General features: G+C 36.8%; 1 protein-coding gene across 1 annotated transcript in view; it reads right to left on the bottom strand.

Moving 5' to 3' along the window:
• The window catches only part of TENM3 (teneurin transmembrane protein 3), a 660303-nt gene that overhangs the window by 129473 nt on the left and 512106 nt on the right, over positions 1 to 18724 (bottom strand). Inside the window, exons 8-12 of the mRNA XM_004389020.2 lie at positions 15475 to 15685; positions 14947 to 15048; positions 14564 to 14758; positions 13294 to 13494; positions 5336 to 5521 (exon numbers count right to left, since the gene is read on the bottom strand). Of these exons, the coding sequence (XP_004389077.1) occupies positions 5336 to 5521; positions 13294 to 13494; positions 14564 to 14758; positions 14947 to 15048; positions 15475 to 15685 (895 nt within the window). The remainder of the gene's footprint in view (positions 1 to 5335; positions 5522 to 13293; positions 13495 to 14563; positions 14759 to 14946; positions 15049 to 15474; positions 15686 to 18724) is intronic.

Genomic DNA, 18724 nt, shown 5'->3' with positions numbered 1-18724 from the left:
CCTCAAATGCTCTCAGATACAAAAGCACTACTTTAGGAGTAAATGCTTTCAACAAATGCTAACAAGAATAGTTCCTGGGGAAGCTACTGGTTCTCAATATTCAAAATTTGACGTGTAGGATTGATCATTTCTAGGATATTTAGTTAGTACTGCACTTAAAAGTTGTTGATTCTGGCTACAAACATCTGTTTAGCAGAGGCTGGCATGGTATTTGCATTGCTTCTATGGCCAATTACCTCCAGCTACAGGCCAGTCAGATAGCAGTTTTGCCCTCTTTTCGCTAGGTAGGAAGAAAAGAGAGCCAAACCAATTGAGTTGCCTTTACATCATTACATATTTTGTTCCAGTTAAATACATTAATAGTGAACTTACTGAATTAGGCCAAGACTGGTAACTCCCAGTTCACAGATACGACCTTGTCCCACCTCAATTCTCACAATACAAAACCATTTAAACTTTTTTTGTAGAGTGACAGACATAAGTTAACCTGACTATACTAGGCCCAAAATGGAGTCACTTATGCCGAAACCTAACCAAGTTTCTATTTCTTGAACATGCCTAACCTTCTCAGGAGCTGAAACCCAAGTTAATCAATTGACTCTCCAGGAAATTGAAACCTAAGCTAACCAATTAGAACTTGCCTATTCAGTTTAACCTAGCTGTAAATTTCCCCTCTATTCCAAATGAGGAAAGAAAATGCCTGCCAGCCAAACTGAAATTTGCCCGGTATAGGTTAGCTTCCTTGCTCCTATGTGTCTGCGACTATAAAGCCCTTTCTCTTTGTACCAATCTTCGGAACTCCTGTCTAACTTCCAGACCAGATGTTCCCTGATTTCATGAACTGAAAAATAAAGCTTAAGAGTTCTTACACAAATTCAATATTGTGGATATTTTAATTTTTACACCTAGCGTATAGTATTCTAATTACGTCAACTATTATTTACATAACATTTAGTTATATTCAATATTTTAAAACTTGCCTTTTGATCCTCTAAATATTCTTTCCTATCACATGAAAAACAAAAGGAGGAACACAAGTAATCATTTGACCCTTTTACGGAATGGTCACATACAAAGGAAGTTATTACCGTAGTTGAGAATCTATACTAGAGCCAATGCCATTAAATTATGTTGCTAGGAAGTGGAGCCCTGGTGGTGCTCCAGTTAAGAGTTCGGCTGTTAACCAAAAGGTCGGCAGTTCAAATCCACCAGCCGCTCCTTGGAAACCCTATGGGGCCATTCACTCTGTTCTCCAGGGTCGCTATGAGTCAGAACTGACTCGCTGCCATCTAACAACAAGAAGTTGATGTGATTCAATCATGTAACTTCTTTTTCTTTATTTATAAAAGGGTTTGACAGTCATACATGCTTTCTGGGGAGTAAGAGAAAAAGATTTGTTTTAATCACAATATTGCTAAAAGTAGCACTTCTCTTTGTTTCATTTTCCATCTTTATGCATCACGAGTCAAAGTCTAACCCAAGAAAAAAGGATATAGTACAATGAACGTGCAGATGAATATGCCTGATTTGCGGAACACGATTCATAAGGAGAGGAAAATATGAACACACTAATAAAAATATCAGGATGGGATTCTTTAGGAGATAGGATGATAAGTGAATACTCTACATTCATAATCTATTTACTATCAGAATGCCTATGGTTTTGTGAAAGCATGAACAGAGTTTATGAAGACAGTAAGATGACTAATGAAGAATATTCTTTGCTTTCTATTGGGAACTTTTGTTTGCTTCTGACTGTTTAATTTCTCCTCCATCTCTCTTTCAATTAACCTCCCTGTTTGTATTCAATGAGATGGCACATAATAGGGATGAAGAAAAAAAATGATTTATGAGTATTGTTTCATAAAGTGGCAGCTTGTTTCAGCCAGACGCGCAGATGTTGGAACTGAGAGGAAATGCACAGCAACAGTAACTCTTCTGAATGAGGGAAGAGTAGTTTCCTGGGTTGTTTAACCAGTGACTCACAAAGGCCCCTTTTAAAATGGCCCCTTAGGCTTCATTGTGGGCACAATACACAGGTAGTAGGTAGACAGGGGAATAGCAATTGGATCTCTGTATGCTACTGTTTGGAGTAACCAGTTCTAATAGTATAAAAGAACACAATACTGACTTAAAGGTTCTCTACATTTTCAAAAGGTTTACTTCCAAGATTTGTTTTTAAATGAAGCTGGTGCTTTATTTCCACATTGTTACTCATATGGAATATGAAAGCAACAACACAAAATAAAATAGAAAGTGGGATTGCTAACAAAAATCCTGCTGTGCCCAGATGACTGGAAAGCTGTTTAAGGACAGCTCAGCTAAGGAAAACCACGAAGGTCAGGAGGACGACAATAGGATGATATGTTGGCAACTTAAATCTGTCTATGGCTAGCTTTGGAAACCCTGGTGGCATAATGGTTAAGAGCTACGGCTGCTAACCAAAAGGTCAGCAGTTCTACTCCACCAGGTGCTCCCTGGAAACCCTACAGGGCAGTTCTACTCTGTCTTCTAGGGTCACTATGAGTCGGAATCGACTCAATGGCAACGGGTTTGGTGGTTTGGTTTATGCATAGCTTATAGTACATTTTCTGGTTTTCCAAAGTATATACACATTTGCTGTACTTCCTAGCATGTGTATAATGAAATATATAACATTTTTACCTGAACTAACAGCAATTCACTTGTTCTGACCAGGGATGGGGGTGGAATATGAAGGAATATGATTAGAGGCATATTTTTCTTGCCTTGCCTTGGTACACGGGCATTCTGGGAGTTAAGGCACAAAGCTGTTTGGTCATGGGGTATTGCACTGTCCTTGCACATTCACAGAAAGATACACAAATTGTGGCTGTCAACTTTTTTCTGCTTTACTACAATTATGAGCAACAGTCTGCCATCATCCTGGGAAGCCTGTCTTAGACTGGACAAGGGAAAGCCATTCCAGAATCTTGGGGATGAAGGGGAATTACATGCACGTGGAGTTTTAAAAAGCCTATCCAGAGAGCTTGATCTCACTTTTCTCACACTTTCTGGCCATTTCAGAACACTGCTTGAGAATGTTGAGCTGTCTTGTAAAACGAGGTCTATACATGGCTTACTCCTCGCCTTCAGTGGTTCCCAGCACCCTGCAAGCTGTAGCTTGACTTCAGTAGTAACTATATGTTCCCCAGTTGCGGGCAGTAAGCACACATTCAACAAGTGAGACTCTAAGGATGTTGTGCAGTGAGAGTTGGTATAGCAGGCCTGTTTACGGGGCTGGCCCTTGGCTGGCATCTGGGAACTTGGCTATTCCCTACACTGACAAGGTTATTTTGCCCACCAGCAGCACTGAGCACCTGCTCTTCTTCTCTGAGTCTTGAATTTTTGTAGTTGTGACCGCAGTATCTCAAGTGGAGACAACCTACTTGAGCAAGCCCCAGTAAAAACCCTAGACTCTGAGTCTCAAACGGGCTTCCCTGGGCAGAAATGCCGCACATACGTTGATGCATTTCACTGCTACAGAAAGGAGTACACTCCATGTGACCTCTCCTGGTGGGAGAGAAAGAACATAGGATTTCTGTGCTGGATTTTTCCAGACTCCGCATAATGCTGTCTTTTTTCCTTTCTGATGACTGTAATAAAGTACAATTGTGAGTACAATGCCTCAGAGTCCTGTGAGTCCTTCTAGTGAATCAACAAATATGGGAGTGATCCTGAGACCCTTGAAACAGATGTCAATAAGCTTAGAAAGAACCTTGCTTGAAGTTTGTAAACACAGAATTGTGACAATTATAAGATGTATGTGATTTCAATTTTCCATGGCAAAATTTCTGGCTAACCAACTCCTGTAGGCAATAAAGTGAAATACATGATGCTTACAGACGCACTGCAAGAAGAAATCTTACAAGATACCGACACTTCCTTCACCCCTCAACAGCTTTACCAAATTTTACTCTAAGGACATAAAACAATGTGGAGAAACACTGTACAGTCATCCCTCAGTATCCGAGGATACCAAGATCCCAGGACGCTCAAGTCCCTTATATAAAATGGTGTAGTATTTGCATATAACCTATGCATATCCTCCCGCATACTTTAAATCATCTCTAGATTACTTACAATACCTAGTACAATGTAAGGGTTATGGAAATAGTTGTTACATAGTACTGTATTGTTGAGGGAACGATGATAAGACACGAGGTGAACAATGCTCAAACGAGTACTGGAGAGAGACTGAGGATCTATGCAATGGCTGGAGGCTGCAGCAAAGGACACCTACACAGCACTTCATTCTCAGGGATGCAACATAGCACTCAGCACGCTGCAAATTCAAGTTTTGCTTTTGGAATTTTCTTTTTTTTTTCTGAATATTTTCAATCTACGGCTGGTTGAATCCACAGATGTGAAACCCATGGATACAGATGGATACAGGGCCAACTGTACCTCAAAGTCTGAAATTTTTGTAGGATTATGCCTTTTAAAATTAATGCTGTACACTTTCACTGAAGTGAGGTAAAAATTTATTACTTACTTTTGCTGTATTTTTTAAATTTAATTAATTTCTCAATTTTAATTCAGTTGTAATTTAGTGACATAAACAGTAAAAAGCAAAGACACTGAGTACCTTGAAAATATGGTACCATATACATTCTGGATACTTTTGTATCCCTGCTAAATATAATTTATGCACTAACATTTCATCTTACACACCTACTTGATTGTTTTATTTAACCTACAGAAGTCCATAAATGTCATCATATTTTAAAAAGTGCTAAGCATATAAAGTTGTTTAAGTTTAAGAACAGCTAGACTTGTATATTTTATAACTAGTTTGTTTCTCGTGGTATTGCAAAATAAAGTCATTAAAAGTCAAATCTCTTTTTTAGAGACTAAAATATATCTATAAATGCTACGATGTATGATTCTGGAATCTACAGAGGCTAAGAAGGTCACGTATTTGAAATCTTTTTGTTTTTTTTTTTTTAGGTAAAAATTTTGGTTGTGATTATTAAGAAATGCAATGGCAACACAGAACACTAAGAGGTAATATATGAATGAAAGTAATATAATATGAAACTTTATTTATAAATTAGAAGTGAAATGTTCTTTGTTCATGTGAGTCAATTTTTGTGCCGATCACAATAATAAATAAAAAAATTCTTATGCTTCATACTTGTGATGCTTGTTCTAAAAAGAACTCAACTGCCATTATAAAATGATAACTTTATTTAAAAAGCAATTTCTCTAAAAAATAATTTGAAGAAATAAACCTTTTTTTAGGCTGAAATAAATCAAATAGCCGGAGCTCTTTAGTTTTCTATGGAGGACAGACAGGAAAGTGCAGTTAGCCTACCGATAGTACAGTGCTCTCCGTTCCACCCCTGGCTGCATTCACACTTGCCATCCTTGCAGGTTCCATGTTCAGCACAGCGGGGGTGGCAGGCTCTTTGATTACATGCTGGGCCCGTCCAGCCTTCTTCACAGCGACAAGTCCCCCCCATGCAAACACCGTGGGAGCCACAGTCCACTGAACATATTTCTGTATTGAAAAAGAGAGGATGCAGAGCAAGATAAAAGAGTAGGGGAGAAGGAGAAGGGGGATTAATAACCAATGCAACATCTTAAACTCAAATTTGTTATGGTGGAAAACAAAGTCATTGAAAATAACAGTATCTATGAATATTATGTAAATTTCAGCACTGATTACAAAGAATTATAAATGGCACAATTTCACTTCTTTATTCATGACTTAATTTCATATGCTGCCCTAATCACGCATAGAATACGCATGACAGTTTTGTTATAATTGCCTATTTTAATAAATATGCACATATATACATATATATGGTGTATATATATGTGTGTATGTATATCTATCGATCGATTTATCTATCTATTGATCTATCTATCTATCTATCTCTGAAGAGTATCTTTGGCAGCCAAGAACACACATCAGGTTACAGAACTATTTCAGTATCTAAGCCTTCAGGTACCTAACTGGCCTTGGGTTTCACACATATAGCAAGAATTGAAAAGGGGTTATTTCTAATCCTACTGTTTAAAGTTTTTAAATCTCCAGAAACTTTCATTAAAAAGAATCTACTATGGTGACTATATTAGCATACTTCTGACACACAGAAATGCTGGTTAAATAAAATAAATTGTTGTTTTTCCTATTCAGTAAATGTGTATTGTTGACAAGTACAAGCTGCTTAACCTACACAGTAGAAAATCAGTTTAAAAATATATATAATTACTGACTGTCAAAAATCAAAATAAGATTTTTCAACAACTAGCATTACTGAAAGGAGGATAGGTGACCAAATTACTTCAAAAACTATGATAATACCAGGTTAGGTTTCCAAATGAATTCAGATGTCTGAGATGATTTTTTTTCTGAAAGCTTTCTTAAAACTTTTACTTGTTGTTGTTGTTAGGTGCTGTTGAGTTGTTTCCAACTCACAGTGACCCTATGTACAACACAACCAGAGCCAATTTAAGAGAGAGAGAGGTGGGAAAGATGGAAGGAGGGAGTACGAGAGGGAGAGGGAGAGAAAGAGGGATTGTGGTGGAAGTAGTCTGGAAGGATATTTTATTTTTTAGTCTATACATATAAAGTTATAGTTTCTTTCTCTAAGATTGTAAAAAACGCTTCGTTTTGGTTTTCTTGTAAAAATAAAAGTCAATAACAGAAACCTGAAATCATTTCTAACAACACAAAATAGACTACAGAAAAAAAAGTAACTATTTATGTAGTCACATGCTCCTATTTTACCCATTCGTTGCCCAGATAACACTTCTCAGACACCATAATTCTCTGTCTCGGTGCTACAGAACTTCAAATACCACATCAAGGCACTGTGACAGCTGTAACATTTGTTATAAACAGCAGTCAGAACTATTAACTGGAAGACAGAGTATGTGTTTTCTCATGCCACATTTTCTATCTCTTTTGAATTAAATTTTTGATTAAGAGATCCAAGATGGTTTGATGAACTTCAGAGCACCATACCATTACCTCAGCTCGAGAAGAGACGTTTCTTTCCGAGGAACTCTTTTTATTCAATCTAATCAATTTCTCATTAGGGTGAAGGTGTTTATCAGCATTTAGCCCACTAGCTTTAAGCAAGGTGCGTCAATCTTTGTAATGAAGTTATTAATTAGAGTTAATTTAATTGAAGTGGAATTGAAGGGATAATTAATGGACAGACTGCTGAAGAAAACAGAGGAAAGCTCCGTTGCTTTCAAACCTATAAACTTTCTGATGGAAATAATTCATTTCTCCTCTCCTAGCAGCTGAACCAAATGTTTCTTCAGGTAAAAAATCTTCTTGAATTTAGATACCTGAAGGTCATTTCCACAATAACAATAGAGGCAGATGGTAAATCGTTTTCCTTTAGGATTCAGTTAGAAATTCAGAATTACAGTGTTAGTAAACTTTCAGCCACGAATGTAAATTAAAGCAATGTTTTTATAAGCTTAAAATGAAGAGCTGTGCAACAACAGATAGACATATTTGAGGCACATGGGCCCAGAAATCCTCACGGGATGAACCTAACCGTGTTAGAAATCTTCACTATTAATTCTAAACTGTCTTTTTTGCAACTAAAAGCGAAGTTTATTAAATATTTTTCTGTACTTAACTACCTTCTTTTAAAAGACCAGGATTGTATACATTATTCAACACCTATATTGAGAGTTTAATATATATTAAGTTTCTGTTTTGCATTGGGGATATACATAGGAATAGGACACAGTCTCTGCTCCCTATGACTACATAGTCATTTTGTATACAGGTAAAATCAGATTTTCAACTAGCATGAAAAAAGATCAGGGTAAATGTGTAAAATAATAATGTGATTTGGGAAGCCAATTGATTGTTTAAATTAGCATTTATATACATTTTTGTTCTTGATAGCAACATTATTTATGAGGAGGACTAAATTAGCTTTTGAGTTATTTAGTATCAATTATAAGCTACCATGTATAAAATAATTCAGGTATGCATCATGATAACTTTATGTGAAACATAAAGCGGCTGCTTTGCTTGCACTTCTCCTACTTGGATAATTGTGGGAAGTGAATCAGAATGACAATATTTCAAGCAAGTATTATTTATTCATAGTAATATTATAACTATTTTATTGATGGAGAAAGAAGAGGCTTGGATAAAATGCAGCTTTACTATACAAGTAATTATATTTATAAAACATAATCAGGTATAGTTTTTGCAAGACTCAATTTTTTAGTACTGAAGTCAGAAATGTAAATAAAAACTCAAATTAGTAAATGCCTATATTAATCCTTGAAATTATGAGATATATTTTCAAGAAAGGAGGACAAAATAAGTTAATGTATCATTTAAAATAATGCAATGCACACATTCTTAATAAATGTTGGTTGGTGATGATTCCCTAAAACTCCCTAGAAATTCAAGGTTCTTTATAATTCAGGCCAAATTTATGTTTTTATTCTTATTTATACTATACAAGTTAATCTTTTAACCAAAGTTTCTGGTTTCCCAAGCTATGTGAATCAACTAATATTTCTATGAAAGAAGTAATAAACATGTTGTAAATCTCGTCTGCCTCCAGAAAGTATGGCCAAAAGATAATAAGGAAGGAAGGATGGAAGAAAGACTGAAAGAAAGAAGGAAGGGAGGAAAGGAGGAAGAAGAGAAATGGGGGGTGGGGCAAGAAAACTCCTAAGTTTCCTCTTCAGGATATTTACTTGCGGGTTTAATGGAAGCTTTTCATCAATACTATAAATTAGCCTACACAAAACTTTATTTAGTTCGGACTTTTAAAATCCTATTTGGGAGAAGGTTGGGGGGGCAGATAAATACGTCATGCTGACATTGATTCATAGGGTAGCAGAGATGTCACCCAAGTTTCTCAAAATGCCAAAGAGTGATTTATAAAAATTACTAGTGTTTTTTTACTGAAAATTAGTATGTGAAGTGGCTACCTAGCAAGATTTCATTTTGCTTTATGCCATTAGGTCATTCTAATAGGTGAAAAGGTTTGCATTTCTTAAGTTTCATATTTGAAGAACGTTATAGCTAGAATGTGTCCGCCCAAAAGATATGCTGAAGTACTAACCACTGTACCTGTGAATGCAACCCTGTTTGGAAATAGGAGTTTTCTTTTGTTAGGTTATTGAGGCCATCAGAGTAAAACCAAAAAAACCAAATCTGCTGCCGTTGAGTCAACTGGGGCTCATAGCAACCCTACAGGATACAGCAGAACTGCACCATAGGTTTCCAAGGCTGTAATCTTTATGAAAGGAGCCTTGGTGACTGCTAACCGGAAGGTCAGCAATTGGAACCCACCAGCAGCTCCGTGGGAGAAAGATGTGGCAGTTTGCTGCTGTAAAGATTGGAAACTCTATTGGGCAGTTCTACGCTGTCCTATAGGGTTGCTATGAGTCAGAATCAACTTGGCGGCAGTGAGTTTCGGTTTTTTTTTTGGTCAATCTTTAAGGAAGCCGACTGTTAAATTTTTTCCTGCAGGGCGGCTGGTGGGTTCGAAATGCTGACCTTTCAGTTAGCAGCCAAGTGCTTAACCACTGTGCCACCAAGGCTCCTATCCAGAGTGAAAAACCAAAAACCAAACCTGTTGAGTTGATTCCGACCCAAAGCAACCCTAGAGGACAGAGCAGGGCTGCCCCACAGCGTTTTCAAGGAGCAGCTGGTGGATTTGAACTGCTGACCTTTTGGTTAGCAGCTATATCACTTAACCACTGTGCCACCAGGGTGCCTATTCAGAGTAAGGTAGGCCCTACACCTAATCCCTTCTGAGTGGTGACTTATAAAAAGGGAATACAAATATACAGGGGGAAGATACCACGTGAGGATCTGTCTACAAGCCAAGGGCCAGGAGCAGCCAGAAGCTGAGAGACCAGAAATGATCTTCTACAGCAGACAGAGCAGAGCCCTGCCAATGCCCTGAGTTCAGACTCCTAGCCTCCAAAACTGTGAGATAACAAATTCCTGTTCTTTAAGGTCATCCACTTGTTGTATTTTTCTTATAGCAGCACTAGGTAACTAAGACAGAGAGCTGTGTCCAGTGAGTTCTATGTGGAAGCTCCTATGAATTGATGAGAAATTAAGTATGGGCAAACTACAATTAGCTCTTAGAAGACCACAACTACCACCACCACCAGTTCTCTACTAATGGTTAATACTTACGGAGTCTTTTCTACACCTAAGGCGCTGTTCTAAGCACTTTTCACATATTACTCATTTAATCCTTACAACAACTGCGTAATGTAGTACTATTATCTCCATTTTACAGATAAGGAAGCTGAGATACAGTGATGTCAAACAACTCGCCCAACACCACACAGCTAGTGAAGGGCCAGTCCAAGACTGGAACCCAGGGAGTTTATCTCCAGAGCCCATGTTCTTAACCACTTCCTGTTAAACAACAGCGGTTCAGAGATGAGGACAATCAGTTTGGGCAAGATTAAGAGTGGACCCTTTCACTGAATCTAAGGTTTATATGGAATGTTTTTATTTACAAAACACCACAAATAAATCCGTTTGTCCTTTTTCTTTCTCCTTTCTCCTTTGTCTTCCTCTTCTCCCTTTTCTTCCTCAACTTCTATTTTTTTCTCCTCCTTCTTCCTCTTCTTTTTTTCCTTGGTATTATTTATCTTTACTTAGATAGTTTTAGTATCTAAAACAAAATCCATTATGTTCTCTATCTTTCTCACTGATCTTCTTGCCTCCACCCACAGCCTGCCTGTTCAGTCAGCCTCACCACTTCCCAACTTCCTTGCTTCATTAAGAGGCATTAACATTAGCCCTGATCTCCCTTATCTCAGACTTTTAGCACCTCTCACCAACTTTTATGATCTTTTTTTTTTTTTCAGTAAATCCTATCTACTTTTTCTTTAAAATGTCCCTCAGATTTATTCTTTTCATTTCTGTTGACTTCAAACTAATTCAAGCTCTCACCATCTCACAACTTTAGTTTGAGAAAACCCTCTAACCTGTCCTCCATCCTTCAATGTCTTCCTGTTTATGCTCACTGACATATAATCTGCAGTTTAATTTCTCCTAGAACACTACTCTCATATTATAGAACACATCATTATTAGTGAATTCTGCATTGTCTAAAACATCACTTCTAAACTGCACCATCCATTACTGGTGGGCCTAACCCAATTTTTACCTCCAAATACTCTTAACTTTTTTCACTGTTTCATGTAAGCCATGGTATTTCTCACATTTCTGTCTTTTCTTAACAGTAGTAGTAGTAATAATAATAATAGCTATATTTAGAATTTATTATGGGCCAAGCATTGTATAATTATATGCATTAATTCAAGTAATTTTCATAGCATTTCTGTGAAGAATTTCCTATGATTGAATTCATTTTACAGATGAGTAAACTGAGGCAATATAGTAATTTGCCTAATGTTATATACTGTATTTTTATGCAAATAACATATGCGTTATACATTTTTTTGCCAACTGTGCCTACCTTGTGAGGTATCTTTGCAAGCATGCTATGCTGACTTATATTACAGCAACATATAAAAAAAATTAACATAGTATTATAGATTGAATTGTATCCCCCCAAAATGTGTATCAATTTGATTAGGCCATGATTCCCAGTACTGTGTGATTGTCTACCATTTTGTCATCTGATGTGATTTTCTTATGTATTGTAAATCCTACCTCTATGATGTAAATAAGGCAGGTATATTAATGAGGCAGGACTCAATCTACAAGATTAGGTTGTATCTTGAGTCAATCGCTTTTGAGATAGAGAAGTGAGCAGAGAAAAGAGGGACCTCATACCACCAAGAAAAAACAGCCTGGAGCAGAGCATATCCTGTGGACTCGGGGTCCCTGAGCTGAGAAGCTCCTAGACCAGGGAAAGATTGATGACAAGGACCTTTCCCCAGAACTGACAGAGAAAGAAAGCCTTCCCCTGGAGCTGGCACCCTGAATTTGAACTTCTAGTCTCCTAAACCGTGAGAGAATAAACTTGTTTGTTAAAGCCATCTCCTTGTGGTATTTCTGTTATAGTTGCACTAGATAACTAAGACACATACTGTGCTTATGAAAATACCTGGAGGTGGGGCACGGTTGGCAAAAAAAAATGTGTAATGCGTGTTGTTTGTGTAAAAATACAGGAGCTAGTAAGTAGTAGAGCTTAAATATGAATCCCTCCAATCTGATATCAGTGTCCATGCTTTTAAGCACTCTCTAGTACTGTACCTCTAGTCAGAAAATATTTTTTTCCCACAATGCCATCTTTAAATGAAGGCAAGAAATGTCAATAAAGGCCTCATTGAAAGCTTTCATTACTCATCAAGGTAGGGTCACTCCTCTGAAGTCCACTGATGTTAGCATATCATTCCATGTGACACTCAAATATAATATTAAACTGTGATTTATTGGTTTCTAATTATTTCATGTGTGTTCATCTTACCTCCCCAATCAAACTATAATCTTCTAGACTAGAACAGCATCTTTTTAAACTGTGTGATCCATTAGTGTGTCATGGAATTAATTAATTAACTCGTGGGTTGCAACCAGCATTAAAAATATAGCATAGACTTGAAAAAAAATCAGTGTTTGTCACTGTGTGAAACTTTTGTTTCAGTCATGTGAGTATCTGCACGTATATGTATACCAGATCATGATGTAAAAAGGTATTTAAGACTGTAGGTTATGGTAAAAAATTTTGAAAGCCACTGTTCTAGAGGGCAGGAATGATTCCTTGTTTTTTTATCCCTATAGGACCTATCAAAATGCTGTGCACACAGCAGGTGCCAATAACAACTTGGCTATTGAATAAAATTACTACCTGCCGTTTCTAACATAATCATATTATTATAATTAAAAACTCAGCATTGGACCACTATACACATCATAATATGCATATATGCATACTCTTTATTGGTATCATGTTTTAGCCTTTACGTTGTCAAACTTTTTTTTTTTTAAATTGAGGCTTTGTTTAGGAGTAATATGCTTAAATCCCCAATCTGTACACAGGTCTATCAGGAGGCCAGTCTGGATTTGTAGTTCCATATAGTGAGAGCTGAGAAGTAGGGTCCTACACAATGAAAGATTTTTTCCAATAGTGCTAAAGGGGAAACGTTAATGGCATATTGGTTAAGCCTTTTCCTCTCCTTTTTATAAAGCAACTGAATTTTATTACTTTTGGTATTTATTGCTATCATCATTTACTAAAATCTGTATTAAACCTTGTGTTTTAAAAATTAAAATGTTTAATCTTTATCAACACAGAATATTAAGCAGCCAAGTTCTACTGCACTTATTAACCTTACCATTTGAGCAGTCTGGGCCAGTCCAGTTGGGGTCACAAGTACAGGAGCCACTTTCCTGAAGGTACGTCCCATGACCGGAGCACTGGTCAGGACACATGGTCTTGAGTAGCTCACAGTTGTTCCCACCCCATCCTGGATTGCAGTGACACTCCCCATGGATACACACACCATGATTAGAACACCCAGGGTCTAGACAGTCAGCTAGTGGGAAGAAAAGAGAACAATTCCATGATTAAATCTAGAAGATATTATAGCACATCCAGAATAAAGAATAACATCACAATCTATACCAATGTTTTGTATAATCAAATATTTACCTACCATTTTTAAGAACTTGTTTCTGAAAATGCAAAGGTTTTTATAATAGAGCATTAGGAACTAGCTCAATGCCATTTAGGTAATTTAGACTCTTGTAAGGATTTGTAATTTTCATGAATTACACACATATGCACTTGAGGTTTCAGCCTACTGCTCTCTGTTCTGCCTAATCAGAGAGTAATAAGTATTGGCTTCTCTATAACAATCCATATCAGATGACCTAATCCAGGACCACTGAGTACTGACAGCTATATGGGATCCTCAAACTGTTTGAGAAATAAATGAGTTGCATACTCTCTATCCTTCTTAATTCAGTTTAATGTGCTTTAGATGACGAGATTTAATTTAGCAGTTTGACTCAATAAAACTTTACATTTGTAGGGTCAATGGCCTGAAAATTTAATTCCAGAGGCTTAATTGCATTACTTTGTGTGTGCAGATCAATAAAATCAATTTGACTGAAGAAAGGAAATAGTGCTTTTTCTGCCTTTTGAAAAAACAATTCAACAGCACTTTACAGTATCTTGAGTATCATCATGATACAAAGTTCTGGAACAAACCCGGGATTTTGTAGTTTTTTTCACTAGTATATTATATTCCATATTCTCTCTAGAGACGCCAAAATGCTAGATTTAGAAGATTAACATAAATATGAAAACTGTTTAAAAAAATCAACAGAATACTGTTGATTTCACGGCACAAATACTTGCTTACATTTTTTAGAGAGAAAAATGAACTCTTTACATTACTGAGAAAAGCGCAAAAGGGCTCTTTGGTATTTGTTCCTTTAATTAGTTGAAATGTTAATAAAATAATGCATTCATAAATATGGAAATCAAAGTTACTTCTATAAGGAAGCATATGAAAAGAGATTGCCAAACTAAAGATTACAGATACAATCTGTTTCTTTAAGAAGATAACAATAGACTTCTGTAAATATTGACATGTTTACCTTCTTCACAATTTTCTCCTTTGTATCCTGAGTTGCAAGCACAAGAGCCCATGATACAAATCCCACGGCCCCCACACTGCGGGTCAATACACTGGGTCGTCGGCACATCACACTCAGTGCCCTTCCAGCCGCTGAAACACAGGCAGCGGCCCTTGGAGTACTGCCCATTGCCACTACACAACACTGGACAGGCTGCTGTGAAGTAAAATACCACATAAGAATTAACCGCCACGTTTTCAATCAAGCTTCCGAAAGAAAAGACACATCTTGGGAACAAGCAGGATGCCAGTTATTTCCCCTTTCTTCCCTGTATTGGTAGTTTTCTGAATTGTGTTTCTACAGCTTATTTATACTGGTTTAAGAAAAGAATCTAACTCGCATACCTCTTGAACAATCCGGACCCAGAAATCCTGGAAAACAATGGCAAGTTCCAGAAACACACTCTCCGTTTCCATGGCAATTTCGGGGGCATTCCACCACGGATTCTGAAGAAAAGAAAGAACACTTGTTGTATAGCCTGCCTCTCACCACAATTCAACTTAAACTGTGTCACTTTGATCATTTTAGCTGTGTGTTGAAAGCATGGATGATGAGCTCCATAACCAAAAACAGGACTCACTAGTACTAGATTACTAGAATAGTAAAGCAAAGCATTGCTATTGTAAATGCAGATGCTTTTAAGTGTTTTCATAATGCACTCCCCTTCCCCAAGATACATCTAAATAATATTTTCTTCCAGCGTCTCATAGTTTGCCACATATTCATAAATAATTTAAAAATATTTCTCACATATTTACCTCAGGCTTTGACACCTCAGAAATCTCTCAAAATTGGCAAAGGCATTTAACTGACTATTCAACACAGTGTTTAGGCTGTAGCCTTGAAAAAGATGCTGTGAAGGCAGTTCTTACCTATAACAATGGTATTAAAAGACACCTGCTCTGCGTTTTTCCCATCGTTATAAAAAGCCAGATGCCAGATTCCAGAATCCAAGTACTGGATAAAGCCAGCCTCGTGGAGACTGACAGATCTTGCCTGTCGCCCCACTCTTTCCGACTCAAGCAGGTTGCGCTGCTCTCTTGCAATCAACCTGCTGCCATCCAGGAGCTCCACAAAGTCGTACTGAGGATGAGGACAAATTTGTTAGTAGTCAGAAATATATGGGGTGGTTGCTTCTCTTCTTTTTCCTTCCAGCTTTTCTCCATGTCCTTAATAAACACTATGTTAGAAGAAAGTTCTTCATTGACAGGTCCAAATGGTAGAAGTATTGTATGCATAGCGTCTACAGGGATGATGAAAACTATCTTATTTGCATACATTGCCACCCCCCCCCCATCCTTACTGGTAATATGGTGAGTTTAGGCAGCCTGGGGATACAAACAAATTTAGGTGAGCTCATATTCCACACCCAGCAGGCTTACTTTAGTTAGACCACTGAATAAAGTCTTCTCTTCCTATGTAATACTCATATAGTACCAACTACTATTGATTACTTACTTTGTCAAATGCCTTTTCTGTATCAATTGATAGATCATGTGGTTCTTGTCTTATGTTTTATTTATGTGATGGGTTACATTTTTTCTAATGTTGAACCATCCCTGCATACCTGGTAGAAATCCCACTTGATCATGGTGAATTATTTTTTTGATACGTTGCTGAATTCTACTGGCTAGAATTTTGTTGAGGATTTTTGCGTCAATGTTCATAAGGGATATTGGTCTGTAATTTTCTTTTTTTGTGGTGTCTTTACCTGGTTTTGTTATCAGGGTTATGTTGGCTTCATAGAATGAGCTGGGGAGTATTCCATCATTTTCTATGCTCTGAAATACATTTAGTAGTAGTGGTGTTAACTCGTCTCTGCAAGTTTGGTAGAATTCTCCAGTGAAATCAACAGGGCCAGCTCTTTTTTTTGTTGGGAGTTCTTAAATTACCTTTTCAATCTCTTCTTTTTTTAATAGGTTTATTTAGTTCTACCACTGTTTGTGTTAATTTAGGTAGGCAGTATGTATCTAGAAATTTGTCCATTTCCTCTAGGGTTTCAAATTTGTTAGAGTACAATTTTTCATAGTATCCTGCTAAGATTCTTTTAATTTCAGTTGGGTCTGTTGTGATATTGCCCATCTTATTTCTTATATGGGTTATTTGCTTCCTCTCCTGTTTTTCTTTAGTCAGTTTGGCAAATGGTTTATCAATTTTGTCGATCCTTTCAAAGAACCAGCTCTTGGTTTTGTTAACTCTTTCAATTGTTTTTCTATTTTCTATTTCATTTAATTCTGCTCTAATTTTTATTATTTGCTTCCTTCTGGTGCCCGAGGGCTTCTTTTGCTGCTCTCTTTGTATTTGTTTGAGTTGTAGGGTTAATGTTTTGATTTTGGCCCTTTCTTCTCTTTGGATGTGTGCATTTATTGCTAGAAATTGACCTCTGAGCACTGCTTTTGCTGTGTCCCAACGGTTCTGGTAGGATGTGTTTTCATTTGCATTTGATTCTGTGTGTGCTCTTACATTAACAGTATCATTTGTTAATTTCATCAGGCTATAGAGAAGGAAGAGACTTCAGAGATCATCTCATCCAATTCTTTCATTTTACAGATAGGCAGCAAAGCCCAGAGTTGTTAAGTGACTCCTGCAAGGTCATAAGGTCAAACAGTGGTACAGGAATGCACAGAATCCAGCTTCCCCAATTCCGATTCTAAAAAAGCCTTCGCGCAAATGCACTAAAATGTTACAGTACACTATTAACTCTAAGGAGTGAAATTGCTTCCTTAGGCTTCTAACTGTCCAGGAAAATGAATTGGGCATTAGGGAGAAGAAAGTCAGTTGATGCCTTGGCAACAATCAAATGCACAGTTTTATAAACAGTCACTAATAAGACTATCAAAACTCAAGTGACTATTCTGAATGGCTAGCAAATTTTAATTATTTCAGGTTGATCTATTTAAGGTTCCCCAGAAACAGAGAAATGTTCAATTTGGGCTGCTTTATAGCATATTTTATGTTTAAACACTGAACTCAGAAACAGATGTTTGCTCTGCTAATCTTGAGTAAACTAGAGGAAGGAACTCTAATAACTGTGAAGCTTAAGATAAAGCATAATATATTTAAACATATATATTGTAGTAGGAAAGAAAAGTAGATATCAACTAAAGGGAGTCCTACGGTTAGATAATCAATAACACCAGATAATAATGCAAGACTAGAACAGAGTAACCAGATATTGACTCAGATACAGGTATCGAAAATATATCAAAGCTAAAACTTTGAAAATAGGGAAACAGACATCAATATGTAAAAAAGGACAACATTAAAACAAAAAAGAGGGACTTAAAAAATGGAGACACTGATTTTTCATATGGAGGGGAAGTTAAGGCAATACAAAGTAATAAAAAACTGGTATAAACTTAGAAAAATAGGGGTAAATATTAAGGTAACAATAAAGGAATCTAACAATCCCAAACCAAAATAAAAAAGTAGAAAAAAATAAAGACCTAGCAAACGCAAAATCTACAACAAAGAGAAAGATGGAAAAAAAAAATACGTAAAGAAAAATGACTCAGCACAGAAAATTGAGGAGAACAAAGAAACTGCGAACAACACACAAAAAGAGATATCAGGATGACAGCACTAAACTCATAGCTATCAATAATTACGCTGAATGTAAACGGACTTACTGCACCAATAAAGAGACGGAGAGTGGCAGACTGGATAAAAAAGCATGATCCATCTATATGCTGCCTACAAGAGACGCACCTTAGACTTAAAGACACAAACAGGCTAAAACTCAAAGAATGGAAAAAACCATATCAAGCAATCAACACTCAAAAAAAAGCAGGAGTGGCAATATTAATCTCTGGCAAAATAGACTTTAAAGTAAAATCCACCACAAAGGATAAGGAAGGGCACTATATAATGATTAAAGGGTCAATACACCAGGAGGACATAACTATAATAAATATTTACGCACCCAATAACATAAATACATAAAACCAAATACATCAAACAAACTCTAACAGCTCTGAAGAGAGAGACAGACAGCTCCACAATAGTTGTAGGAGACTTCAACACGCCACTTTCAGTGAAAGACAGAACATCCAGAAAGAAGCTCAACAAAGACACGGAAGAGCTAAATGATACAATCAACCAACTTGATCTCATAGACATATA

The sequence above is a fragment of the Trichechus manatus genome, unplaced genomic scaffold (genome assembly GCF_000243295.1).
Source record: "Trichechus manatus latirostris isolate Lorelei unplaced genomic scaffold, TriManLat1.0 scaffold00230, whole genome shotgun sequence".
NCBI lineage: Eukaryota > Metazoa > Chordata > Mammalia > Sirenia > Trichechidae > Trichechus > Trichechus manatus.
Note: the sequence above shows the minus strand (reverse complement) of the source record. Positions and strands in the feature narration are given on the sequence as shown.